The 26,614-nt window shown below is 40.3% G+C and overlaps 2 protein-coding genes across 3 annotated transcripts in view; one reads left to right on the forward strand and one right to left on the reverse strand.

The window, feature by feature from the left end:
* PEX3 (peroxisomal biogenesis factor 3) overlaps nucleotides 1–12,276 on the forward strand; it is a 20,361-nt gene extending 8,085 nt beyond the window's left edge. The window contains exons 3-12 of the mRNA XM_074896467.1: nucleotides 1,286–1,367; nucleotides 5,029–5,072; nucleotides 6,284–6,408; nucleotides 7,725–7,791; nucleotides 7,891–7,945; nucleotides 8,218–8,374; nucleotides 9,312–9,382; nucleotides 10,196–10,318; nucleotides 11,461–11,557; nucleotides 11,995–12,276. Coding sequence (XP_074752568.1) covers nucleotides 1,286–1,367; nucleotides 5,029–5,072; nucleotides 6,284–6,408; nucleotides 7,725–7,791; nucleotides 7,891–7,945; nucleotides 8,218–8,374; nucleotides 9,312–9,382; nucleotides 10,196–10,318; nucleotides 11,461–11,557; nucleotides 11,995–12,078 — 905 coding nt within the window. The 3' untranslated portion in view covers nucleotides 12,079–12,276. The remainder of the gene's footprint in view (nucleotides 1–1,285; nucleotides 1,368–5,028; nucleotides 5,073–6,283; nucleotides 6,409–7,724; nucleotides 7,792–7,890; nucleotides 7,946–8,217; nucleotides 8,375–9,311; nucleotides 9,383–10,195; nucleotides 10,319–11,460; nucleotides 11,558–11,994) is intronic.
* FUCA2 (alpha-L-fucosidase 2) lies at nucleotides 11,992–24,654 on the reverse strand. Of its 2 annotated transcripts, none has more exons than XM_074896465.1 (7): nucleotides 24,325–24,654; nucleotides 21,062–21,249; nucleotides 19,050–19,389; nucleotides 18,383–18,593; nucleotides 16,839–17,029; nucleotides 15,480–15,588; nucleotides 11,992–14,055 (listed from the first exon to the last, which is right to left on the reverse strand). In XM_074896465.1, the coding sequence occupies exons 1-7, from the start codon at nucleotides 24,552–24,554 to the stop codon at nucleotides 13,915–13,917; spliced, it is 1,410 nt and encodes a 469-aa protein (XP_074752566.1). In that variant the 5' UTR covers nucleotides 24,555–24,654; the 3' UTR covers nucleotides 11,992–13,914. The 2 variants fall into 2 exon arrangements, with proteins under 2 accessions (XP_074752566.1, XP_074752567.1); XM_074896466.1 differs by lacking the exon at nucleotides 24,325–24,654 and adding an exon at nucleotides 23,911–24,250.
* Between the last annotated feature and the right edge of the window lie 1,960 nt (nucleotides 24,655–26,614).

Consider the following 26,614-nt stretch of genomic DNA (forward strand, 5'->3'; position numbering starts at 1 on the left):
AATACTAATACACAAATAGAGTCATTTTGCATAGTAAAAACAGAATCTCCAGAACAGAGGGATTGAAGGGATTTCTAGGGGTCAACTTAACCCCTTGTTTTAATATATCCATCTATAATACATACAAACGTACATGCAGGTTTCAGGTTTTTTGTCACTTCAAGACTCTGCGTCTTGCCCTAAACTGCATGTTGTATTGAGGTATGGAATAGCACCAAGATTCAAACAATACTGAATTTACAGCAGGATTATTTTATTGTAGCACATTGTTAGTAAGCTACACAGAGCTTGGTGGGTAATTTTTACTTACCAATAAGATGCACCAGCCCATTAGTTCCCTACATTTAAACAATTAAAAGGGACCTCACTAGCTGGGGAGCAAAAAGTTGAAGTGTTTATATTACAGCACTGGTCTTTGGATTTCTGCAGAGGAGATAGTAGGGTAGGGTTTAACAGAATCCTTGTCATTCTTGTAAATGCAGGCCATTCAAAACCATTTCTATGAAACTAATTGAGCAGCATTGTCTTCTCCTGTTGAAATTTGTAATAGCTTCTTGGGTGGCTGCAGATGCTTTTGGTGCACTGTGTTTACCCTGATGTGAAATACCCTGGTATTTCATTTTCATCTTTTTCCGATTTGTAGCGCTGGGATTGATTTTACTGAAAGGACTAAATTTTCCTTTGCCTTTCACTGTACAAAGTATCTTCTGTCTGGCAGCATGCACTGTTGTCAAGATTTTTCATATTTTGTTCTTAGTATTTGTTATGCTTTGTGCATGCTTGTTTTCCATTTCCTGTTCCCATCATATAATAGCAGATTGGACATTGAATATTCTGAAAGTAAAGGATTTTTTCCCAACAGCTTTCTTTTTTTTTAAAAAAAAAATTACCTTTCTTTGGATCTGTTGCTGGGATAAAACCAAACCTCAGAGCTTTTCCTCCTTATTTGGAGAAATGCAACAGTGTATATTTTCACCAGACTTTATTCTGGGGCGTTGAAGGCATGTATCTGCACATATGCAAGGTGTGAGTACACATCTGCGGCTGGAGCCAACAAAGACATGTAGCCACTTAAGGGCAGCACTGTATCCAGGCTCCTAAGAGCATGCAGGCATCTGCACTTCTGGGTACTCCCAGGGTTTCCTATTTTGTTTGTCCTCCCAGCTTTGCCTCTTGAGCAATGGAATTTACGTTGTATAGCAGCTACTGCGTGAGAGCAGGGGATAGGTTTGTGATGGGGTTTTTTATGTTGACAGATTTTTTTTCTTTTTTCTTTCAATAACAGTGCTGTCAATGCTTCCAACATTGAGGGATGCCTTAATGCATCAATTAAATTCTGAGAGTCTCACATCTCTTCTTAAAAATAGGTAAGACTGTTTTGTTAATTGTGTTAAAGATCACTTGTTTTGATCACAAGATAAGAGGTTTTTCAAATTATATATTTATAATGTAGAAAGCATGCAGGATTTTGCTTCAGTGTCCCATTGAGTCATTAGTCTTAAAGTATTTTGAAATCACTATTGAAATATTGTGTTGTATTAGATGTATTTTGATAGGTATGGCTGGCATTTTCCAAACAGTACAAGAAATAGTAGTTCCTTTAAGATGCTTCAGTGAGAGCCATGTTTTTTATTGAAGTGCTTATAAGATAGGCAGATAAAAGTACTTAGAGGGCCTAGTCCTCTCTTAAACAGGACAGAGTATCTTGACTGAGTTGTTGATACTGCGTTTGTAAAAATATCTATGTAATCTTATCAAGGTCAGACATGAATAGTAGTAGAAAGCATCCAAGATGAGATTGCAAATGGATGTAAGCTATAAGTTGTTTGGGTTTTTTATTTCTTTGAAGCAGAACAAATAGGGGCGTGTCATACATTAAGAGGGATGCTTCCCTGTCAGAAAACACCTTTGCTTGCCTTATAACTGCGGGAACAAATAGCGTATTTTTAAATACATAAAGCATGTAATAGCATACCTTAAAAGTAGAGTAAGATGCTTGGCATTTGGCATGGAGTAAGTGTGTTATGTAGGCAGTTAACACTGCCTCACTCTAGGCTGCCTTTCTAGTTTACCTCCCACTAGCTTATTTATATAGCTATAACTTCAGCTGTCTAGCATTTAATAATTACCTATGCAATCATTGTGTCTTTTCAGTCAAAAAACTCCCACAAGGCAACAGAATGTAATATTTAAAGTGGGAATTACAGCCTGAAAAATGTTTTTATAATGGATTATCTGAGAATTTGCAATTGTAATTATTTACCCCAAATAAAAAGAAATTAGGAAAAGTTAATTTTAATGGAATGTTTAATATATTTGCCACAGTAAGAGTTTTACTCAGTGAAAAATTAACCTGAATGAAAAAGAGATCTTGTGGATCGCCAGATTTGTCTTCTGGACAGTGCAGCAAAATAGTTTACAAAGGTCTGTAATCCTTTATTCAGTGGTTGGGGCATACAGTGCCTTAGTTTGTTCTCTGTAGCATGCATTCTTCTATCAAAATATATCTGGTGTCTCTAACTTGTTTGACTAGTTGAAGCAGTTTATGGCTACAGTGACACACTTCCAAATTCCAGTAATCCCAGTGAAAATGGAGATGAGACTTTTTGATACTATTGTTATGTATTTCTGAAAACAAATTTTCTTTTTTAAAATGCTGGTTGCATGCAATGTCCTGGAAGCATGGATGTCCATTTAGGGTGTATCCTACAGCAGAGGTTGTGCCTTAATGCTTCCTTTTATGACTTATGCTGAAGAAGTTGTAACTAGATGCTTGAACTTTTTGAACTGACAATATAGAGAAGGGCTTGGGAAGGCATTGATCATGGAGTGAGCCATCAGGGCTTATTCCGCTTTGAAGTGAGTCTCTGAAGAAGTTCTGCATTCTTGTGCTACACATGGAGGTATAGATTTGTTTTCTTTCAACTACCATGTGAGAAAATGAATCAAATGGCTTCAGACCTTTGAGTGCTGTCCTTGAATATACAAAAGAGTAGATGTGGAGATTTACCTTTCTTAACACTCCTGAAGATGGATTATTTTTCTTACATAACCTATAATATGGTATATATCCTATTAATGGCTTAGGTAAACTCGTTAACTTAAAGTCCATTCACTTCCTTAAATTCAAACCTTTTTTACATTGTTCTGGTAATTTGGGATGGCCAGTGGTGGGTTGGGGGTGTAAGCAGGTTGAGGTCTTCAGTCTTCCAGAGAAACTTTTGAAGAAGAAGTGGCACACAAGACCACACGTGTTCTTGCTCTGTCTGTCCTCCTTTTTTCAAAGCAATGTGACTGAGTGAGATGAGGTGAAGTACCTGCTGCTGTAGACTTGTGGAAGTTGCGTGTCTCCCACCTATTCAGCACTTGGCTTTATTCCAAACCTCTGGTTTTTTGTTTGCATTGCTTTTAGCTTCCATAGCAGGCAATGATTTTCCAAATAAATAAAAGCGAAATAAAAGTTGAGTTTTGAGTAGCATCTGGGTTTTAGTAAGTTGCAGCAGATGAAGACTGAAAAATCCATTTCCACCGTTAGGCTTAATACTTGCAGACTTAAACTGTTACCTGGCTGTTGCCTTACATTGTGAGGAAGAACTGTAAGCATGAGCTCTAGAAAATGTTTTGACATAATAGGTGTAAATGTAGTTGGCTGACGTTGATTTATTGGCTTCTCTTTCTCTTCAGTTGGCATGGAAAACTTACCACTCATAAGTAACAATATGGTTTTGAGTCCTGTTGCGTGTTTTATCCATAGAAATATTACTGTATTTTCTTAACTGTCTTTGTTTTGCTTTAGAACAGCTTTTAAAACTGTTGATTTAGCTTGCAAAAAGAGAAGTAAACTGGTTTTGTATGTGCCATGGATCCTTGTATCTTTTCCAACTATCCTTTCCTTAATCTGTCCCTACTTTTTGGGGAGTTGTAGACCTAACAGTTTATTATATCAGTTAATTCACATTATTTGGTAGCAGCAAGCTTAAAAATTCATTGTTTATTTAAGTGATACAGTGGTCAAACTAATGCCAAAGTGCATGTGTTGTGCCTGTAAAGAGAGAGGATTTCTGGTGAAAAGTGTGTTATTTTTTATAAACTAGGTTACTGTAAAGTCTAGGTTAATCTGAACTATGCCCTAAATATTTAAGTGTTAATTTCGATCCTAAGAAAAAAACACATGTTTCTTTTGAGTGACTTCCACAGTGTTTTTCTTCCACAATAGAGATACACTAGCCATTCTTTACTGACAGTGCTTAACAGGCAAGAATGGCTGATGAAACTTTTTGGATGGTTAGCCTGCTCTTACCTCTGCTATTGCTGTTATGTTGCTAACTTTACGTCTGGATAGTAGTTATAAATGTGCAACGTACCTTAGGCAGTTCAGGTGTATCTATGCAATCAACAGTCTTGCTCTCTTGACTGCAGAATATATTAAATTTTAGGGATTGGTCAGATCAAAAAGGTAAACACACCTCTGAAAAAAAATCAACTTGCATTTGGGTGGATGGTGCACGACTTCTTTTCCACAAATGGCCATGATCTTTTTGGGTTTTGATGATCAAACCTGAACTTCAAACCACATCAGGCAATGGTAAATCTTGCAAGAAAGTAGGATATAGAAATTCTGATCCTGTGCTTATTTTGCACAGGTGGGTACAGGAAGCCCTACTGAACTGAGGGTCTACATTAAGTTTCTAGATGATCAAGGTCCTAGAAAAGACCGCTCCGTACCATCGGTGGGCTTTTTCTGACTGCTCAGCATAGTAACTCTAAATTCATAATATGTGTATAATTGACATCACTAAGTACTGTATTTATACATTAAAGTTTTAATATCTTTTCTCTGACTTCATAGTGTATTGTTTATATACTACTTAATTGAACAAGGCAAATAAATGTAGACATCTGACCTGAATAATTACAGTAGCTCGGTGAGCTCGCCTTAGAGCACTGCTATTTTGTTTAACATATTTATTAATTTCCAAGGACAATATACTTTTAAATGTTTAATATTTCCATTTATTTTTCCCACAGGCCAGCAAACAAGTTAGAAATATGGGAGGACTTAAAGATAATAAGTAAGTGGAAATGAAAGATTCCATCTGCATAATATTTAGCATAAATTTAAAATTACTTTCACACCCTTTAAAATGCACACTTAACACTGTGTTGTTGTTTCAGTATATATGAAGACAGCATAACACACTACATGGTAAACCTCCTCCCTGCCCCCCTCCCAAAAGCTCCTCATGAAGGAATTTTTTGTAGCCCCAAGGGAAGGTAGAAGCCCAGAGACAAAGGTGAAGAGCTTTATTGGCCTTCATGTTACCCTGATCAAGAAAACTTTGTGAGAACTTTCTGTGTCATCACAGAAAAATCGAACTAGTTTTTCAGCAAGTTCTATACTGAACCTAAGAGAAGACATCAATCGGAAATGTAGGCTGACCCTTATGTGGCCAGCAATTTCCTTTTCAAGCCTGTTTGAGAGAACCACCATAGAAGTGGTTATGAACCCTCTGGTTCATCTTTTTATCAGCTGATGGAAGCAGTGGAGAGGAAGGATGGATAGTCAGATAATTATGCAGTGAAATACTACTGAGTGCTTTTTACTGCTTTTGATTCCTTGGTACCATTTGTTATCCCCACCACCTCCCTGGTTTTGTCCTTCCTTCCTTTTGGTTTTGCTTCTTCTTTTCACAACACCTTTACAGATCCTACTTTTGATCCAGCTCCTTTGTTCCTATGTTCTTGCTACTCAGTACTCATCCATATTTATTCATGTCACTTCTTCCACACATCCTCTGTTGCCTAGTGCTGGTAGCTGATGCTCATTTTAATTTTCTTTTCTTTAGATACTAGCTGCTCCTGCCTTAGGTAATTTTTTTTTTCCCAAGCTACTGTTATGCCTTCTGTGTCCTAATTGCATGATGAGGGCTAACATACTGTGTGTTTCCTGGCCTGATGAAGAAAGATGATTTGACAGTACATCCATTTTCCTTCTGGAGCTACTTGTATAGTTTTTATTTTTTCCCAAAATAACTCCTGTAATGTGCAAAATGATATTAATAGAGGACTTTAAATGGGACACTTTAGGTGTAGTTCCAGCACACATTAGACGTGACCATCTTAGGTATGTGTTGTAAAAACGTGTCTTACGACAACCAACGAGAGAAGAGTGGCTGTGTATTTAAAAATCATCAGCACTTCTTGAGTCTTGGAGAACACTCTTCCCTCCTTGGCTCACCCTTACTTCTTTGACTTTGAAGTTATTTTATTGTCTCTTTTCAAGGTTTCACAAGAAGCATTGTAGCTGTATATAGTACCTGTATGCTAGTGGTTCTTTTGCGAGTCCAGTTAAATATTATTGGCGGTTACATCTACCTAGATAATGCTGCACTCTGCAAAAATGGCACAGTAAGTTTCTTGTTTTATTTCAAAGGTAAAACTTTCACTTTCTTGGAAGTGAAAGGGTTATTTAGTGAGAGATAAAAAGGGCATACCTTAGGAATATTGGAATGAAACCAAGAGCTCTTTTAAGAGTGGGAGATGTGGAAGCATTATTGGAAGTAAGGTATATTGATGTGCTTTAATAGCCACTAAATTTTGATGATTTGATGACACTGCTGCTTAACAAAATGCTAGCAATATTGAAGAATACCTTTTCTCTGCATCTGCAGTGCTTAAGGGAAGTTACTTCATAACTGAACACCAACATAAAATAATTTTTTTCCTTTAATTTTTTTGTAACAGTAATACTGTGTGAATGTGTATGCAAATGGATGTAAATGCTTAGGTCTCCCTAGCACAGAATAATTCCCCCAGTTAAATTTTCCTAGGTAAAGAAGAAAAATGTTTTCTTTGAAATTTTGACTATTTAACACCAGGTGGTCATCTATCTTAAATGTCTATTGATGGGGCCAAGCAAGGTAGAAGACTTGTTTTTTGTTTATGTAGCTTATCTGTCACTGCTCAATAAAAAAAGACCAGTCCCATAGTAAGCAAGTACCTGTGGTACACAGTAAGATCTGCAAATTGTTGGATGGCTCAACTAAAATAATGGATACAAACTTTGATTAGTTGTCATATGAACCCTGCTGAGAGTCAAAGAACAGCATGTCAAGGCAGGTCTGACAAAAGCTTTCATTAGGGAGGCCAGGGTTGATGGAGGTTGTGCTTCATTTTGTAAAACCTCAGAAGGCTTTTCTAAAAGGGCAAGATGAGTTTGGACTAGAAACATGCTTCCTTTCTGGTATTTTTCTAGCAGAGAAGTGGGTTGACAGGGCCAACTCTGAGGCACTCCACTGGAGCAAACTGGGATCCTGTCTCAGTTCTTGAAAGCTTTTCTCTCAGATGGGTTTCTGTTAGGGCTGAGCGTAAATATCCCTTTCCACTAGGTTTCATTTTTGGGGTGATGGAGGGTCTAGTTTCATCTGCAATGCAGTTTTAAGAGACATACCTATATATGAATGAAAAATGAAAGGTTTTTCTGTGCCGCTGAAAATGGAAGAGAGATCTGTGTAGCATTGAAGAGAAGAATACAAGAGGACTTACAGAAGGTCCATGGGTTGATGGCAGGAAGAGTCAGAAGCTACAGAGTTATGTGAGAATGGGGGAATCCATCTGCTGTAGGGTATTATAAAGATGAAGTTAGTTGCAACAGGTTTGAAATTTTTTGCATTGTTCTCTGCTGTTGCTATGTCACAGAACTGTTCATTGTTTTTTGCCCACAGACACCACTAGCTCCCCCTGAAGTTCAGCAGCAATATTTATCAAGTATTCAGCACCTTTTAGGAGATGGTATGATGCTTATTATAAGCTAACTGCACTTAACAAAACACTGCTTTTTTTCTAGACTTGAGAAAATAATGGTAATAACTAAAATTTTTCTTGTTCTAGGACTGACTGAACTAATAACTATTGTTAAACAAGCTGTGCATAAAGTTTTTGGAAGGTAAGAGCCTCTATTTCTTTGTGGTTAGATTTTAATCTTTATCGTGATGACTGTTCCAAAACAATGAGTTTTACTAGAATTTAAAAAAAGGAAGGCGTACTGACTTTTTCCAAAACAATGTTTTTATTATAGCAGGCTACGTCTGCCAGTGCAAACCAATATAGCAGACTGGGATCCTGTTACTTGTGAACATGTTATCAGTAGGAGAACAAAGCATTGTTATTCATTTTGCAATCAAGACTGTAGTCCTTTTTTTTTTTTTTCCTTTCCAGTATTTCCCTTAAGCACACCCTGTCTCTTCTGGAGCTGGAACAGAAACTTAAAGATATCAGGGAAGTAGTGGAACATAAAGATTCAGATCAGATTGTACCTTATTCTCCCTTATGTCACTACCTGATGCCAGATGAAGAAAACCCCTTGGCTACCCAGGTACTTGTTTCAGTTTCTTTTATTTACCCTTCTTCATCCTGAGTTTTTTGTCTGTTTGTTTGGAAGGGAAGGGTACCTAGCAGTCCTCTACTCGTACCATGGCATCCATGTCTTTCATAAATGGTGATGCCTCTTCCATTGTAAATCAAGTGTCCTTATCTCTTTAATCAAGGCAAAGTGAAGTTGTACTTTCTTCAGATTTGATTGAAACAAGTGTTGTCCTCAGAATGTCAGCTCCAAGCTCAGAAACACAGCCCAGTTACTGCTTTTAGCCTGTGATGTACACTGTAAGGCAGTGGAGCTTGACTCAGCCCTAAGCTAAATTGCGCTGCCTTGCACTTGTGTACCAGCAGCCATCATGGGCGGCTGTCACATCTGGGCTGATGCACAAGAAGGTGCTGGTGTGCTGGTCCCTTGTGGCTTTGGGCTGGAAAATGAACAGGAGTCAAGAGAAAGGTGTATCTGATCTCAGTTGTAACTTAAGGTAATTTCCTAAATTTTATAAAGGTGTGTGTCTCCATCCACACCACAAGTTGGAGAAAACTCATTCTTAACTTGGTATTACGCTAGTATAAAGAAGAAACTTTGGCTTCGGTGTGTGACTACATGCACTTATCCCTTTAACTCAAGCTGATATGCAGGGTTTATTTCAGTTTTGGAGGTCTGAAGTAGAAAAAATACTTTGCTCAGTTAGTCTGTATTTCCTGCTAATACTGTTTTTAGTTAAAAAAAAAAACCTACAGAGACCATTAAAAGGAAAATTAGAATACAGATAATATAAAATCTCATTTACAACAATAGATCTTTTCTTTTTAACTAGATTTGACTTATACATCTTGGCCTAATTCCATGGTACAGACCTCCTCTATTTCTACTCTTATTCTTATGGTTGCCAATGGATTTCTTACTAAATAGTGTCTGTCTTTGCTTTTTTTAGGCCTTTGGACTCACAGAAAGAGACATTGCTACAATTAAATTACTTAATGAAACTAGAGATATGCTAGAAAGGTATAAAGAAATACCCTGTATTCATATTAAACTTCTCCCAACAACTATTATTTATGTAAGACAACTACTTTCATGTAAAAAAAGCTGTTAACTTTCATGTGTGAAATGCAACCACTCTGCTGCGTTCAGTTTTTATATTCATTAATTGTTGGCTGTGACTTTCAAAAGTTGAGAGCTCTGAAACTTATTTATAAGAAATAATCTTGTCTTAATGAGATTACCAGGGTGTCCTTTCCAGTCTCTTCCTCACCTTTTCTGTAGTTATGCAGGAGCAGAAGAGTACTTCTCTTCTGCTAAAGCAGGGTAAATCAAAAGTAACTTTACTGGATTTACTTGCTTTGATAAAATGAAGCACCAGTTTTGGCTTATCAGAATTCATTTTTAATGCATGGTTTTGAGAGTGGTTGTATGCATCCTTTTGCCAGAGAGCTACCGAAGTGAGGCTTCTATAGTACACATCAAATATGAGGGAATTGAGCCAAATGTCAAACTACTCTTACAATTTAGCTGCTAGAGATCTGGGGTGTTTTAAGGATAAGTCCCTTCTATGTTATTACTAGGAAAGAGAAGTGAGGAACGCTTTAGATTTATCTGGGTTCTAATAATCTTAGGGTAAAATTAGGTTGTTGATCAGTTTGCTGTGGAGTTGTTGGGGAGCTGGTCTTTCTTGAGGTGGCTACACTAATGGCCTCTTGTTTGGGTCATACATCTTCCCTTACAGGAGGGACATCTGTAGCACTGAATACTTGCAGTGGTTTTTAGTTTGAAAAGATAAATCACAGGAATCAAACCTTTTTTTTTTTTTTTTTTCAGTCCAGACTTCAGTACAGTATTGAGCACATGTTTAAATAGAGGATTCAGTCGACTGTTGGACAATATGGCAGAGTTTTTTCGACCCACTGAACAGGACCTCTCTCAGAATGGCTCTGTACATAGGTACATGTTTATTTCTGTTGTGGTTATCATGTGAATAATGCTTTCAGTTCACAGTGAATTCCAAAAAAGGCTATTGATTTTCCTGTCTACTTGAAGTTCTCATGCTGGAAATAATTGTGCTTCTTGCTCTTCAAGAATAAATGTAGTCTACTCACTGCAGTCAAGTAGACAGCAAGGAGTACTGCATGTTTCTTCTCACCCATGAAATTGCTAGAATTTACGTGAGGTATCTCCCACCATCACCTGCAGATCTAAAAGTAGAAATCAGAAGACCTATCCCTTCCACTTTTTGCCTGAACACTGTACAAGCAGATTGCCTTTCCAGCTAAGGAGGCTTAACCCCACTGGTAGTGACGGAGGCAGTGAGCAAAAGGGTGTTCCCCCGCAGGGAGCTCTGTCCGCCCCAGTCTCTGACTGGCAGTTACTGCAGTTCTTACGGAAGGTGGCCAGTACTGTGGCTCTCCAAATACACATAGCCAAAGCACCTGCAGAGCTTTAGGTTCTTTGCAGGTATGCTGGAAAAGAAAAATACTAACATTCTGGATCTTCTGCCTCTTCCTAGAAGACTGTTTAAAAACAGCTTTCATTCTGAAGTTCGCTTTGGTTTTAAACAGTGCAGTGAGTGTTACAAATCCAAAAGCTGAGTTCAAAGCCTTGAAATATGATTTCTAAAATATTAGAATAACAACTGGGTTTATGTTTATTTTAATAACTGATAGCTCTCAGAGTACTGTTTTTATTTAAATGTATAGTATTTGTCACTTGAAATATCCCAAAGGCTTTAACTTGGCTGTCTGTCCTAAACCTGGCTTAGAGTTTGAAATAGCGTGAGGTTGAAGACCAGTATTTCTAACAACTGTTTACATATACACACACGTAAAGACTCTGGCTAAACTGTATTCCTATTACAGTTTCACACGTGCTTCTCACACAAGAGGAACACGAACAGACATTTGCTTTGGTACTTCTCTATATTAAATGAAAGACTTGATAGGGAAAAAAACTTCAGCTGTGCATTTTCGTTTGCAGACTTTCAACTCTTACTTTTGAAGTAGTAATTATTTAGAATTGTAATAATCACAGTTAAGTGGCTTTACTAATGTCAGAGCAGGTCTAGGTCAACATCTTTTGTTCTTTTCTAGTCTTTCCAGTGTCAGTCTTCCTTTAGCCAAGATAATTCCAATAATAAATGGACAGATCCATTCAGTATGCAGTGAAACACCCAGTCACTTTGTTCAGGTAAGAACCTTGCTTATTTAAAATATCCCAAATAAAATTTTGAAATTAATGTTGTATATTTCTTTTTAATAACATAATTCATTCTGTTTAATTTCAGTGGCTTTAAAAAAAAAAAAAAAAAACAACAAAAAAACAAACCCAACCTAGAAACAATTGGGCTAACTTAGACATAACTTGTAAGTTTTGTAAATTTGTATCTTCCAAAAATGTTATCTTTCTAGAACCTCTTCCCTCTGCTAAACTGCAGGAGCACAAAAAGGTCTCTTGACTTGGTTCTACTTACAGCTCTGCTCATAAACCTTTCTAAAGCAAGAAGTTTGAGTTACATCTCTGTGGGAGTGCTAGGTGCTTGTCTCATGATAAATTATGTACTGCAGCAAAACCAGAATAGTGGTGGATGTGTGATTAAGCAAATTTATTCTTTAAATTTCTTCCAGGACCTGTTGATGATGGAACAAGTGAAAGATTTTGCTGCTAATGTTTATGAAGCTTTTAGTACCCCTCAGCAACTAGAGAAATGAACTGCACATTTATAGAAATAGATCTTGTATTTATAACAAATCCCTTGTGACTACTGATGAGACTTGGGTTAATTTTATAATGGTGTAGGAGTGGTAGACCAGCAAAAAGACCATTCTGAAAAAAGGGGGAGTGAGCCCATATTTGTTCTAATAAAATTCTGTTTCAGACACCTATTAAATATTCTTGTTGAAAGATCATTGTATGTAAAGACTTTTCTATTAAAAAAAGTGGTTAAACTCTTACATAATTCATTTGATTATTTTTATGGCATGTGGTGGCAGTATTACAACAAGTTACCAAAAAACCCATTTATTTGCTTGGGGTGTGTAAGTTTTGGAAAAATGCTAGTGATCTAAGAATAGCACAAAGTACCAGAATGAAGTATGGCCTCTTTTGCCTCCCAAATTTTTCTTTTTGTAAAGGAAACCTCTTTTGTTTTTTTTCTTCCTTAATTTTACAAATCTTATTTCAAAGAGTCTCTCATTTTTTAGAAAGCCTTTGCCAACTGATGCATGTTCCTCTTGAACAAGCTGGGGGAGTGCTCTGTTACTTAATACTAAAGGAATGTGGATTTTTAGAAGTTCTCATTTATGCTGTTCAAACAGCTACACTGTACACATTAACTTGTAAATATTTTATCTTAATTTGTATTAATTTTGAGCCCAATTGTCTGTATTGTAATAAAATATTTTAATGTAAAATTGTTTGTGCATTAACATTACTAGCAGGAAAGGCGATAACTTCATTGGGCCCATCACATAATTCTGACATAGCTGAAAGAGTAAATTTAGCTTACACAGCAATAGTTTTGCACTTCTTAGTGTTACTCAGGAAAAATAAACCTTTAATTGTTTCAGTATAAACACTAATGTTTTTTGTTGTCCTCTACCTCCCCCTCTTTGCAAATTTTACACTGTCCCTTCACATCCTGACACGAAGAGTTTGGGAATTTCTCAAGCTGGATGCAATCTACCCTCTGCTTAAAATGTTGTGTCTCTGCCAAAGTTGAAGATCCTTAACAACTCCTAATTATTTCTTTTTTTTTAAATAAGTTAGTCAGTGAATATATGTTTTGTTTAATAGTCCACAGAAGGCACCCTGGTAACTGTAAAAACAGTGGCTGCAAACAAGAGTCAGCTTTAACCATGTAAAATTATACAAGACAGCAAGAACCCTTCCCACTTGTGTCCCAATAATGGATAGAATTACTCAAGAGTAGGAACATGTAAAATTATTAAATTTCAGGATAAGAAATGAAGATGCACAGAGACCTTGCCTCCATGCATTTGTGATTAATTCCTAACCCTCAGAGGACTGTTCTTACAGACGCATTACCCTATGCAGCTGAAATTACCACCTGACAGTTTTTCCAGTTGTGTGCAACAAGTTTATTCTCAGTTTTTACTGTACAGTTTTGTGGAAGTTAAATTCCTTGCATTAAAGAAGGTATACAACTGATTTATGTGCATTTGAATGCTGGCTTGAGCTGGCTTTGTTCTTTCTTATGGCTTTAAAAATCCAGTCCCTGTGTTTTTCTCTCCCTGTTCCTTCACATAATTTGGCAAGAAACTGACTAAAAAAAAGTGGAGAGTCAAGGTAGATGCAAAGGATTTTACAGTTTCAAAGAAACAAATGGTATGCAGAGATTCAACTATCTAGTGCTAGATTTCATGTGAGCTTCATTCCATTCCATCCTTTAACAGCCACCCACCTTTCATAAAAAAGTGAAATTATTCATGTTTCTCAGTCAAACAAGTAAGAGTTAGAAACCAGTGATGAGAAACTGAGCGAAGCATCAGCATTCCCTCCTAGCCAAGGCTCCAGCAGGGTGTGGCTCAGTTTATGTCGGTCAGTTGTAAAGTCCAGCCCCACTGACATGGCAATTGCTTAGGAGTTAACTGAGGTAGAGCTATGATGATTCCCTTTTCTCCCAGTGCAACCCATTTCAGCAGTTCCTTGTAGCCAACTAGCTCCACCTGAAGTAGAAACATACACAGTAATTAGAACAGCGCCTTTTCAAAGTGCATAGGGTTGCAATAGTGACAAAAGAAGTGCTGATCCATAGTTACCTTACTGTCCAATTAGCCTTAAAAGCCCCTTGCCAACCAAATTAATGATAATTATTAAAATAGAAAAATACTTGTAGTAGGTAAGTAATAAAGCTAGGGAGAAGTAGTTAGGGTTGTAAAAGATAAAGAAATACTTTTCAGAAGTATTTGGGGTGGGATCTGAAGCAGGGATCTGGGTGCCGCAGTACACGGCTTTATATCAACTACTTCTGAAATAGAGTCTGTTTCCCTTGGGTAGCCTTGTAGTTTTGAATGGACATCAGTGTTTCTTACAGAGCACAGCCAGATATCTCAAAGCTGACCTAAAGAACCCCTCTGCTAAAAACACACAAATAGGTTTTATGGTGAGACTCTTACACACCAGCTGGTGAAATGCTGAAAGCAGTGGAAAGACCAGTCTCTACCACCGCAGAATGTTGCTCTCTTGTGCATATACAGTCCAGATGCCTCTCCAAGATGCATCTACATCACTTCTGAAATGACTCTTTCTTCCTTATCACAGAGCTGTCTTAGCACCAAGTAGATTATTTTCATATAGAACTGGACCAAAAGAGGCAGTCCAGAAGCACCCTTAATGCATTTCAGCAGCTAGTGGACATCCAATGCGTGAGAGCAGAACAGAGCTAAGCCAAAGTGAATCCCCAGCTTAAATGCACGGTGTTGATAGCCAGTCCTGAGCACCAGCTGTTCTGCTCTATAAACCTGCTTCCACTGGGGTACGCTATTTGCTAGTGTAGGAGTGACACCAGTGTCCTCAACTTCTGAACACCACTTGCTGTGATAGACACATCTAGGCTTGCACTGACTTATTATTTAGCCTCCCCGGGCAGCAAAAACCTCTGTGTGCTTTCCCTTTGTGCATGGCTTTGACTTGAAACTACTGCACCATTACAGCAATTCCAGTATCACCAGTGTCCTGAGGATGGTCATTTATAAGGGTCATGCTGAGTTAAGAGGCTACACAGGAAACAAGAGGGGCAGCACAGTTTTTTTTCCCCTGCTACTTGGCCTCTTTTTGTGATCTTTAGTTTGCAAGCTAAAACATATCCCAGCAACAACTCAGTCTGACTTTGTTTGTTGGAGAAGAAATATCCCACTGGGAGGACTATGACGGGGAGGTCCCAGAACAGAAACAAACATTTCGCTGGGTCTCTTCCAACACTGTCCTAAGAGCTGTGCATTCCCAAAGATACCAGAAACTAAAATAAACAATGGAATGTGACAAATCCTAGAGGTGTTTTCTGTCAGAGCATCTTCATTTCTTGCACTGTGTGTGAAAAATCTCTCTGTTCTAGAGGGTAAAGGGGGAGTAGGGGCATGCCGTATTTTACCTGTGTTTCTCCAAGCTTAGCCTGTGGCTCACCAAGTTCCAGAGTCCCGGAAACTGGCCAGTTAAGGAAGATAGCGTTGACTTTGCCTTCTTTAGGGCTGAAAGTGTACCTGGGTTGACATGGGGAACAGAAATGCATGTTAGCTTCTCCTTGTAAATCTTCTGAAGTGATATATATACTGCTTTTCAGACTGGGAAAATGGATTTGAAAAATATCAGCATTAATTACATTTTCACACACATAACCATCTTTTCAGACAATGTATACCTTTTAATACAGTACTGTTCCTTGAAAATTATTTCCAACAAACTAGAGGTAATAGACACTTATTAAAGAATTGAACTCAGAGGTCAACATCTGTAGTAACTTTAGCAAGCATATAACTCACTGCTGTTCAGCCATATAAGGAGGTACTTGCAGGGCAGGGGGAATCATTAACAGAAAATTTTGGGTTATATTCAAAAAAAACCACTAATTCACGTTATACACAAACATACAGATAATACACTTAAAAAAATAACAAGAACATGAGCGACAACAAAGCTTCCACCTTGCACTGCTAGTTTCTTAAAAAATTAATTTCAGCAGACATTATCTACAGTATGTCCTTGGAAATCTTGTGGCATATACTTGAAACATTCCTCCCTCTTTCCTTCATTTAGTTACAATGTTTTATTGCTTTTGTAAGTAGTGGTTTTACTAAACAGTCAATAGTTCAGCATTTCAAGGCTAAAGCCAGATAGCCAAATCTTACTGGGAACAGGAGTAAAAAGGCCACTGGGGCAGAGAAGAGGGTCAAGACGAAAACCCTGATGGATCATTAAGGCTTTACAGCAGCTATGAGGCATGAAGGCAGAGGAGAGAGTCCAGAGACTGACTCAGTTTAGTGACCAAGTAATTGCTGTTATCCTCCCACGCATTTTTACCTTAAAAAGAAATGCAGCATATACTAGACTGATTTCTAGTTTCTTTGTCTCCCCGTTTTCTCTCTAAACAATGACATGAAGTATTGTTTTGTACAGATAAAACACTTCATTAAAAAGTTTTGTATTTCTGGATTTATATTTTTTCTTTATAGTTTCTGTTGCCAGCTACACTAAGAAGTACAAGATCACTAAGGAAATGCTTGCAATCTTCCCTTCAGCCTCATCATCATCCCAAAACTACCGTCTCCTACACCCATTGCCTACCTACAGTTTTATTTTTATGTGCAGTACTTAAACTAACGAAAGGGTTAATTTCTTCACAGCATACAAACTAAGCTGGTGATTTCTGTAGCATCTAGTCACTAAGAACTTCAAAGTTTCACATACACTGCTGCTGCTTTATGCAGCCTACGTTTTGATTCCGTAGCCTTACCACACATCTGGTGTGACCGTGTCGTTCTGTGCTCTCCATGGTTTCGTTCCATAGATGGCTTCCCCGTTGACTTTCAGCCAGGCACCCATCTGCCTCAGGCGTTCCTCAAATACAACAGCGATGCGACCATCGTGAGTGGGCCCGATATTCATCAAGAGATTTCCTCCACAAGACACTGTTTCTACAAGTTGCTGAAATGTTTTTAAACACATACACAGAGCATATGGTTACGGCTAATGAAATCATACATTTGAAGTATTTCCTAAAGTCTGCCATACTGCTTCAGGACAATGAACTGAACGAGTTGTGTTACTGCTGCACGTTTAGATTTTGGGGGGTCATTCCAACAGTCAATACAAACTTTAAGCTCCCATAAAACAAAGCTCTGCTGTCAATTTTTGTAGCAGAAAACAGCCCGAAATACATTTTTGCACTAATATGCCTGACTGAATTTACATTAGAATCAGATCCTACAACTTTCTATCATTTCAACTTCTGCAGGAATTTCACAAGGGTTTTACCAATAGAATGGATAGGTGATTTCTCTACACAAGAGGAGAATAAGGCTAATAGATGACACTTCATTTTCACTGAAGCTGAGAGAAGAAACTTCCTTCTTTCTCTCTTTTATGTTCTCCCTATTTTACGGAGACATCTGTAAATCAGGAGGCAGCCTTCTACAGAGTCCTTAAATATTTGTGTTCACATCCACACTGCCCTCCAGAGATCGTGGGCTGAGATGCACAAGTCTAAGGAACAGAGCTGGAGACAAGTTACTAAATGAATTTAAACCTCTGAAAAGACGTTACTTCAATTTGAAATTACCTTTTGCAAGGACAATACTAGGAAGAGACTTAGATTAAGCAACAATAACAATCTTCCTCTTACCAGCTGAATTTTACAGTTAAATCCATTTACCTGACAGATCGATCAGTCTTCCTTTCATTCAGTTTTCCTAAGCTTCAAATCCTTCTAAGGTATTAATCTTAGACTAGCAAAGGGAACCCATGTTCTGTTAACACCAGCTGTCTGCATCTGTTAGTGTGTATCTGTATGTCTGTAATAAGCGTGTTGGTTTTTCTTTTTTAAATGAAGTGGGATGAAAGGAAAGTTTCTCGCTACGAGGTGAAAGGACTATTAAGAGTTATAAATGTTCCTAGCTAGACTGTGAAACTGTAACTGTTTGCTTCTCATCAACTTAGAGGTGCAGTTACTAGAAAAATTTAGTAGAAAAGGTAACTATGAGACTATCCAGATCAGATTGGCCAGTTACTCACTGGGGAAACAGCTTCTAAGAAACCGACTGAATTTTTACTACGTATTTTTCCTCTTAGTCATTTCTATAATAAGAATTACATGGATATTCCATCCTGCCAGTGTTAGGCTGCAAATGAACAAAATGATTTATTATTTCATTAATTCATTATTCAATTGAAATAATACTTTTTATAAAAATAGATACATAATTGAAATGTTATATAGCATAATATAATAATTGGGAGGGAGAAAAAGAAGTTGCAGGCAACTCCTTTGTCCCACTGTACCTTCACCAGGTCCTCAATTGTGAGATAATCATCAAGCTGGGTGTTCCTCCTGTAGCCCCATGACCTCCTGTCAATAGTCATACAGTTCTCCCACTTGTGAGGCAGGAGGTGGCCAGGGTTATACCGGTCGCTACAAGTGTAGAAGCCGCCATGTGTACAGATGCTGCCAACTCCCCAGCGGTCATTGGTCACAACTGTGTCTCTGACTGGACTGGAAACAGAGGAATTTTATCATTTTTATTCTATTAAATACAGTCACAGCCAGTGTAATCCCCTCCCACAAACTAACGTTTAGGATGACTTCTATACTATTAATTTATTACAATTACATTAAGTGCAATTTCAGGGATCCTAGTCTCATTCTTTTGCACCTCTATTTCAAATTATCTGCTTGTCTGTGCAGTAGACGATACGGGAAGAATATGATTAGGCGGAACAGCCAATACCATCTTAACTGATTAATCTGCAAATGCGGTTAAAAAATATGACACAGTCTTTTTCTAAAGGAAGCTCTGATAGTTTTAGGGAAGACCTGGATTCTGTATTTCAAGAAAATTAATATTTAAGTAAGTAGAGATAACAGGTTCCACAAAATACACAGAAAATGAGACAAATTAGACACAGAGCAGAATTTCAGATAAGGAGCTAAACCAGCATGACTATGCACCTGTCATTATACAGCCAAGCCAAGAAACCAGTGCTGTTCCAGTAAGTATCTGGTGCATTTCCATTCCCATCAGACCAAATTATTTCTGGTTGGTACTTGGTCACAATTTCATAGAGTTCTGGTAATGATTTGCTGGTTGGAAACTTCCTTGTCTTAAAGACATTGGTGGCATCTTCAAGGAAGAGAGGATTAAACCATTCAAACAGGGAATGATACAACCCAAAATGCAAGTCAGTCCTGTTTCTAACAGATGTTGCTAGTTCAGCCACAAGATCTCGTTTTGGTCCCACATCAACAGCATTCCAGTTCCAAGAATACTTGGACCCCCACAAAGTAAAGCCTGAAAAGAGAAAAGTAGAAGTATAAGGAAGGGAAGCAGAAGAGGGGAAGTTATAGTTCCTCTTTTTGGAAAGTAGTTTGCAAGTGGGTTGCAAAAAATAAATATAATAGAAGTCATATACGTAATAATATTGTTATCATATGTAATAATATTGTTATCATGGTATAAAGCATGCCTATAATCTTTTATGCACGATGACAGTAGTCATAACATCAGAACACCATGCCAGATATGTTTATGTATTTTTTATACATACACATATGCATTTATATTTTCCAGTTCTGTACTGCTTAGGATAATTATTCCTTCTCCTTAATTATTCACTCCATTCATATGTCCCAATTAAATTTACCAAAAATACAGCAACTTTCAAAGCATCTACATTTTCTCTGAAGTATCAAATGTGAACTGTGAATACATATCCAACAGTTGGAAGATAAAATGCTTTCTCAGTTGCAGAACGCACAAGCCATCACTTGCATTTAAAGACTGTTCTCCTCCCTTCCCTTTACATCTTAGGCAAATGTTCACTTTTCATTTGTCTTGACATTTACAACAGCTCGATCAACTACTCATTACATGTATATAATCAGAGTGCAAAAACTCCTGAAACAGCTTTTAAAATATCAGCATTATCAGGGGGGAGTTAACATTTCAGATATACAGCATTCCAACACAAGCACTTTCAAGTACTACTGCACTGCAGACTTAAACCACTGCCACAGGAGCTGCACTCTCACCCTCAAACTGATTTATATGCATTGCCTAATAAATCTTGCAATATTTTTGTGATATATGTGGATACATGTAATGGTATCAACTAGAAAAACAAGCTAAAAATTCATGCCCACAGCTACAGGAGAGACTAAACGAATTATGGTTCTTTTGAAATCACTGGGAATTACGCCATGGTCATCATCAAGATTAAGATTTTATGTCTGTCAGAGCCGAGATTAAAACTCACAAGTTAAAGAGTTGCTAGTCCTGAACCCACATCTCCCCAAAGACCAACATCACGCACTAGATGTACTATCATATTGCATCTTAGTATTTTATGCTTCCTTTGCTACCATATTTCCTTCCAACCACTTTCTTTTTCTTTACTTTTCTCTGCAAAGCATCTTACAATTACAGCACCAAAAATCAATCATGCCTGTAAAGTTACAGACCTGGTTCAAGGTTTTGGCTTCTACGCACTGCATCAGGAAGAGCTATACCCTGTGTATGCTTCTAACTCTGAAGTTGACTCCTGGAACATACTCCTGAATTCCTTGGAGAAACCTATAGAGCTCTGTTAACTGCCTGTACACAGCAGCTCTTTATGTTAAACAGCACTTTTGTGGTTCCCTGAGCAATAAACTGCACACAATAAACTATGGCTACTGCGGGAAGCTCAGCTGCCCCCACTGCTTCAGGCTGTCTTACCTACAGCAAGATAACAATGGCACAATCTATTTTTCCTCCTATGCAAGCTTTACGGCCATAGCTTTTGTGTAAGAGTCAGGAAAATGCATACACATTTCTTAGGTGGTTTGTTTCCTCTGTGGCTGGGTTGGGGCAGGTAAGCCTGCTTGGCTTTCTCTATCTCTCTTAGTAGACAGGAAAGTCACCTGGATTTTCTTCTGTTGACAGAAATGCAACAATTACTAACATTCACAAACCTTCCACTTACCTTCGTGATGTTTTGAAGTTAAGACAACATATTTTGCACCTGAAGCCTTCAGAATATCTGCCCACTGGTTGGAATCAAAGAATTCTGCTGTAAACAGTGGCCCAAAATCTTCATAGTTGAACCCCGGTGGGTAATTTGCCTCCATAAATTTCACATAGGGCTCTCTCTTTTCCTTCTGCCAGTACCACCTACAGAATGTAGAGCAAAACACACCTGCTGGTGTAGTTTTAGGTAAAGAAAAGAGAATTTAAATCGTCAGCTCCTATTTGAGTTCACACCGAGGGGCACATGCACTGGAGGTACATGACACTGGCATAAGACAAAGATTGCTTCAGAGGTTTCCTTCTTTCTGTCCATGCTCTACATCTTTCAAGCACTCCACTTTGGAAAGGCCCCAAGATTTCACTTGGAGCAACGACGCAAAGCAACTACACTTTGAGAATGGAAAAAATAGCAGTCTTGCTCAATACCCAAATCCCGAAACCGTACTATAGAGCACAGGCAGACAGTCCACACAGGCAGCTCATGTGGCACGAGGAATGCATCTTTTTTGGACTAACATGACTCACCCTCCTCAAGTCTCACACATCAGCCATCAGGCATCTCTGTTCTGCCCCCCACACTGCAACTCCTACAACCCACAAACACGAGAGCCAGCAGCTTTACCTCTCCGCTGGTCCAGAGTCCTCTATACCAAATGCAGCTGAGTGACCTGATCTGTGAGCAGACGCCCACGGTCCCAGAGCAGGAGAGAGCTGTGACTGCAGGGCACTGCAGCCACTGCACGTGTAAGGCTCTGAAGCAAAGGCACCCTACTAGAAGGCATGTCCTCCAACAACAACCTGCCTCTGAGAGAACCCCACACTCACAAACGCACCTTTGTCACAGGTTCTAACACTCAGGCACACATCGACCTACCTACCAGTGCACCAGATCTAGGAACGGAAAGGAAAAATAAGTTGATTATCTCTTTTTGCACCCCACCTAACAAAGACAGGGACAGTTTCTATCTTGTGCTTCCCCACAACATCGACCAGTATTGTCAGTATTCCAACTGGTCTAGTCCACAGCAAGGCCTGGAGCGCCGCTCTGTGGTCTGAGAGTGGTCTCTCACCCTCATCAGGGGCAGAGATCATAAATCACCAAAAGAGCACTATTTATTTTCAACCTGCTCCATCCTTTCCCTCCCTAGCAATGAAAGAGGAGTGCCAGAAACAGCCTGCAACAGTCCTTCCTGCATAAACAGGATTATTGTTGGAGACCTTCTAACAATAACATTACGTTGTGACGGCTAACGCTCATGGAGAAGAGGGTCTGAAAGGAGTCACCTTTCTGCGAATGAGGCCAAATAGCAAAAACCCTGTCGGCAAATTCAGACATAAATGAAATCAAACTGAAAGTGAAGGAATGATGCATGCCAGATCTGAATGTTTGAAGTGGATTTCTCTCTCCTGTCCCACGCTGGACTCTGACCTCTGTTCTGCAGGACCGCAGTAACTGTATAGATACTGTTGTAACTTTCCCAAACACACCAGCATAAAGAAACATGGATCTCTGGCAGCCAACAGTGAAAAATTCTAGAAAACAGAGGCTGAGAGAGCTTTCCTCATTGAAAGACCTGGGGGGGGGAAGACCCAACTCTGATTTTAAAGTGTGTAATTGCATAAAGAAACAGGTAATATCCTTGCTTCTCTCCCTTTGTCACATGGTTTGCTAACACGAGCCCTTCTACTCTGACACGATTAGATTCTAGAAACATCCTGACCAAGGCTGTGCAGCTTTGAAGGAAGGAGCACAGCCTGGGTGATACCAGAGTTTATGACCTTCCATTTGAAGCTGTTAACACAGGACCTCAATCATCTGACTGTACATGCTGCCAGAAGGCGCTGAAGCAGCTCTACACCCACATGTGCCTAAGGATGGGAGACTACAGGAATATAAAACACAACTTCATCCACTACATTCGTGTTTTGGGGTGTTTTTAGAGCAACAGAAGTCGAACGCTTTGTCCTGACTCAGCGTACCACTATCGGAGCACAGCACTCAAGAGTAAGGCTTGAACCCACGTCTAGCTTCTCTCTCACCAGGAAAGTAATGTATTAGTAAACGGAGTCCACATTACAAAATTGCTGAAACCCTTGAATGTAACTCTGAAAAGAACAGACCAAATATTGTCAGAAAACAGTGGTTTGTTTGTATCAATGCTGGTTTGTTTTATGAATGTTGCATTTAAGGTTAACCATAGCTCTGCCACAGAGCTGCTGTTATCTTCATATTGTAAGTGATACCGTGACTCACTCAAATTCACACAGAAAGTATTTGGTAGAGTACAGAAAGAAGGTAACAAAAAAATGCTTACAGCCAAAGGGCCTTAACCAATGAACACTCACAAACCAAAAGTTTTATTCAGCCTTTGAATTAAAATTATTTGAAGAATCAGAGCTTCAGGCTCTTTCAAGTGGAAAGTACTCTTTAATAAATAATAATAAAGAAGAAGAAAACCATCAGCAACACAAAATGCGCACAAGAAAACAGCAGGCAGTTTGCCAAGCAAGGAGGGAGTGATGGACTCCTGCGCTCCCCACAGACAGGGCCAGAGCGCTCCAGCAAGAGCTGTGCAAGGCTTCTCCGGAGGCTGGAAGATCTCCAGCGCCCATCCCCACAGGGCCTGGGCAGAGCCCCTGCACTCATCCCTTCACCGTGGCGCTGGAGAGGTCTCCTTCGGCTACTCCACCAACCACCTGCCACCAACGCTGTGGAAACCACATCGTCCAGCTCTACAAGCTCTCTGCTTAATCTGGTTAACGTTAGCCAAAATATTCAGGAGTTTTAGGGCTGGGCAGACATACCAGAAGCACATCAAACTCTGTTTCCTTCGTAAACGGTGCCATAGAGTCCGTGGTCTCACTGTCCAGCCTCAGGTGGAAATAAACCTCTTCCCACACACCTCAGCTCCAGGGTCAGGCTGCAAAGGGGCTTTAAACCCAACCATCTCTTTAAGGGGGGAGGGGAACACCAAACCAACTCCCGCCTGCTCAAAGAGCTGCTTTTTCCAAACACACCCCTGCGATGGCCGGTGCGACCCATCCGCAGCAGCTACTCCGGTGGGACCCTCCCAGCTGCCCCACGGCGGCCGCGCCCAGCGGCGCCAGGGTCTGAGGGGGCTGCGGGGCGACGCGGCCGGCGAAGCCCGCGGGCTGGGCCGGGCAGGCCAGGCCGCGGGCTGGGCCGGGGCGGGGCCAGGCGCAGGCCCAGAAGCTCACCAGAACCACTCGCTGCCGAAGCTGGGCACCGAGAACACGCCCCAGTGGATGAAGACGCCAAACTTCGCCTCGTCAAACCAGGCGGGCAGCGGCCGGGCGTCCAATGAGCCCCAGTTGGGCTCGTAGCGGGGCCGCCCGCCGCCGCCGCCCGGCGGCCGCGCCAGCAGGAGCCCGGACAACCCCAGCAGCAGCAGCAGCGGCGGCGCGGCGCGGCCGGGCGGGCCCGACATGGCGGCGGCGGGTTGAGGGGAGGTGGCTCCTCAGGGAGAGGGTCGCGGCGCTGCACGGCCGAGCCGGTGGAGGCCGCTGGCCGGGCCGGGCCGAGGCGAGGCGGGGGGGGGGGCACAGGCGGGGCGAGCTCGGGCTCTCCCCGCCCCGCCGCCCGTTCCACCGCCGCCCTCCGGCCAGCCCGTAGCCTGGCGCTACCGCCGGCAGGTCAAGGGCGCCGGCGCGGCCCCTCCCAAGGCTCAGCCCCGCTGTGTACTCCCTCGCCTCTGCGCGGAGAAGCGCGGCAGCCGATGGGCGTCCCGGGCCCCTCGGTGCCGTGCTATCCGGCTGCTCGATCACAGATTGTCACCTGGATTTTAAGGATCTTAAAATGAAGTAACTGCCTTGGCTAACACCCCGCCGTGCTTTGGTGGAGTCCCCATCCCTGGAGGTGTTTAAGAGTCGGGTTGACATAGTGCTGTGGGACATGGTGTAGTTGGGAACTGTCGGTGCTAGGCTAACGGTTGGAGTAGATTATCTTCAAGGGTTTTTCCAACCTTGATAATTCCGTGATTCTGGGCTCTTCCCACCTCCTCCCGCCCCTGGCCCGGCCCGGCGTGGCCGTTGCTGCTCTCCTCACCTGGGAGCACTTCAGCGTTTGCCTGGGAGCTGCCTGCCGCGGCTGCGTCTTGGCTCTGCAGCCAGGGTCAGACTCAGAGATGGGCTCGGCGGCCTGTTGGTTTTACCCTTCCCACCTCCTTCTGACCTCAGGCTCAGCTTCCCCCCGCTTCCCGAGAAGGACAGGGTGTAACATTCATTGCTCTGCCTCTCCTTCCAGCCCCCTGGTAGGTGATGGCTTCCAGGGTAGAGAGATGCCCCGAAGCCTGGCAAGGAAATATTTCTTTGACCCGTTAGAATGGCCCCAGAGGAAGCCTGTGCTGAAGCTGCCTTGATTCAGTAGATGACACTTGGCATTTGCGCTGCAGATCATGGCTGGCAGGAACATACTTTAAAAGATACATCTTCCAGCAAATTTGTTGCCCAGACTGGTGCTTCTGCGGCTTTTCCTGATGCCCAAATTGCGTATTTTTGCATCAGATCGTAGTGGCCATGGGATGGCTTTGGGAAATAATTTGGTTTAATCAGCAAATACTAACTTTTCAAAATCGTCACCACAAATGGAAATTTCTTTGGCAGTCTCATCAGAACAGTTAAAAATGAATGAGCAGGCAACTTAATTAATCTCTCTCCACCTGGGAAGGATGTATATTTTATTGGTGTTCTATGGAAACAGAACTGCAGTTTCCAGAGCCATTAACCACAGCTGTTACATTTCATCCAAAATTATTTAAAGGGCTGTGAAAACAGAAAGTACATTTTAAAAAATATTTTCATTTATATGTCTTGATGAGTGTATTAAGTTACAGGCTGATGAAAAACATTGCAACTTCCATGGTATCATTCTTTCTGACTGTTCACATTACTCTGATTTACAAAAGCACTTTGATATCACATAGGGAACTCTTCATATCTCTTTCACATTCAACATTGACCTTATTTCTCTATGTCTTCTTTTACCTTCACCCCTTTAGATGTCACTTTGCTTCTCAAAGGGAATCCTTAAATACCTTTGACCTCTTGCTATGCTATCTTTTCTAGTTTGTCTTTTAATTTCTTCATATGCTCCTTTTCTTTCTGATCACACCAAAGCATTGCGGACACTGAGCAGATCCTTAATGTGAGAATTTTGAAGTAGGCTCTCTGAAGCTTATTCTGTACAGCACACCAAAGTTACAACTGTTCTGTGGCTCAAAATTCTTTGATGGAAAAATGATTTTTAAAAAGATAAGGGGTCTGACCTGAAGCCTACTAACATCAGTGACCTGCCACTGACTTTGGTGAGATTTGGAGCAGAAACTGTGTATCTCAATAATGAACTTGATCACATCTTTTAAATTAAAAGAAAAAAAAAAAAGTAGAAAACAGTTCAGTGAATAGCAGTCACGAGTACCCTTCTGATTAAGGTATAAACAGGTTCAGAAAATGTCACCAGCCCACACAGGCACAGCTACTGAAATCTCCA

This window comes from Athene noctua, chromosome 1 (genome assembly GCF_965140245.1).
Source record: "Athene noctua chromosome 1, bAthNoc1.hap1.1, whole genome shotgun sequence".
In the NCBI taxonomy this organism is placed as follows: Eukaryota; Metazoa; Chordata; class Aves; order Strigiformes; family Strigidae; genus Athene; species Athene noctua.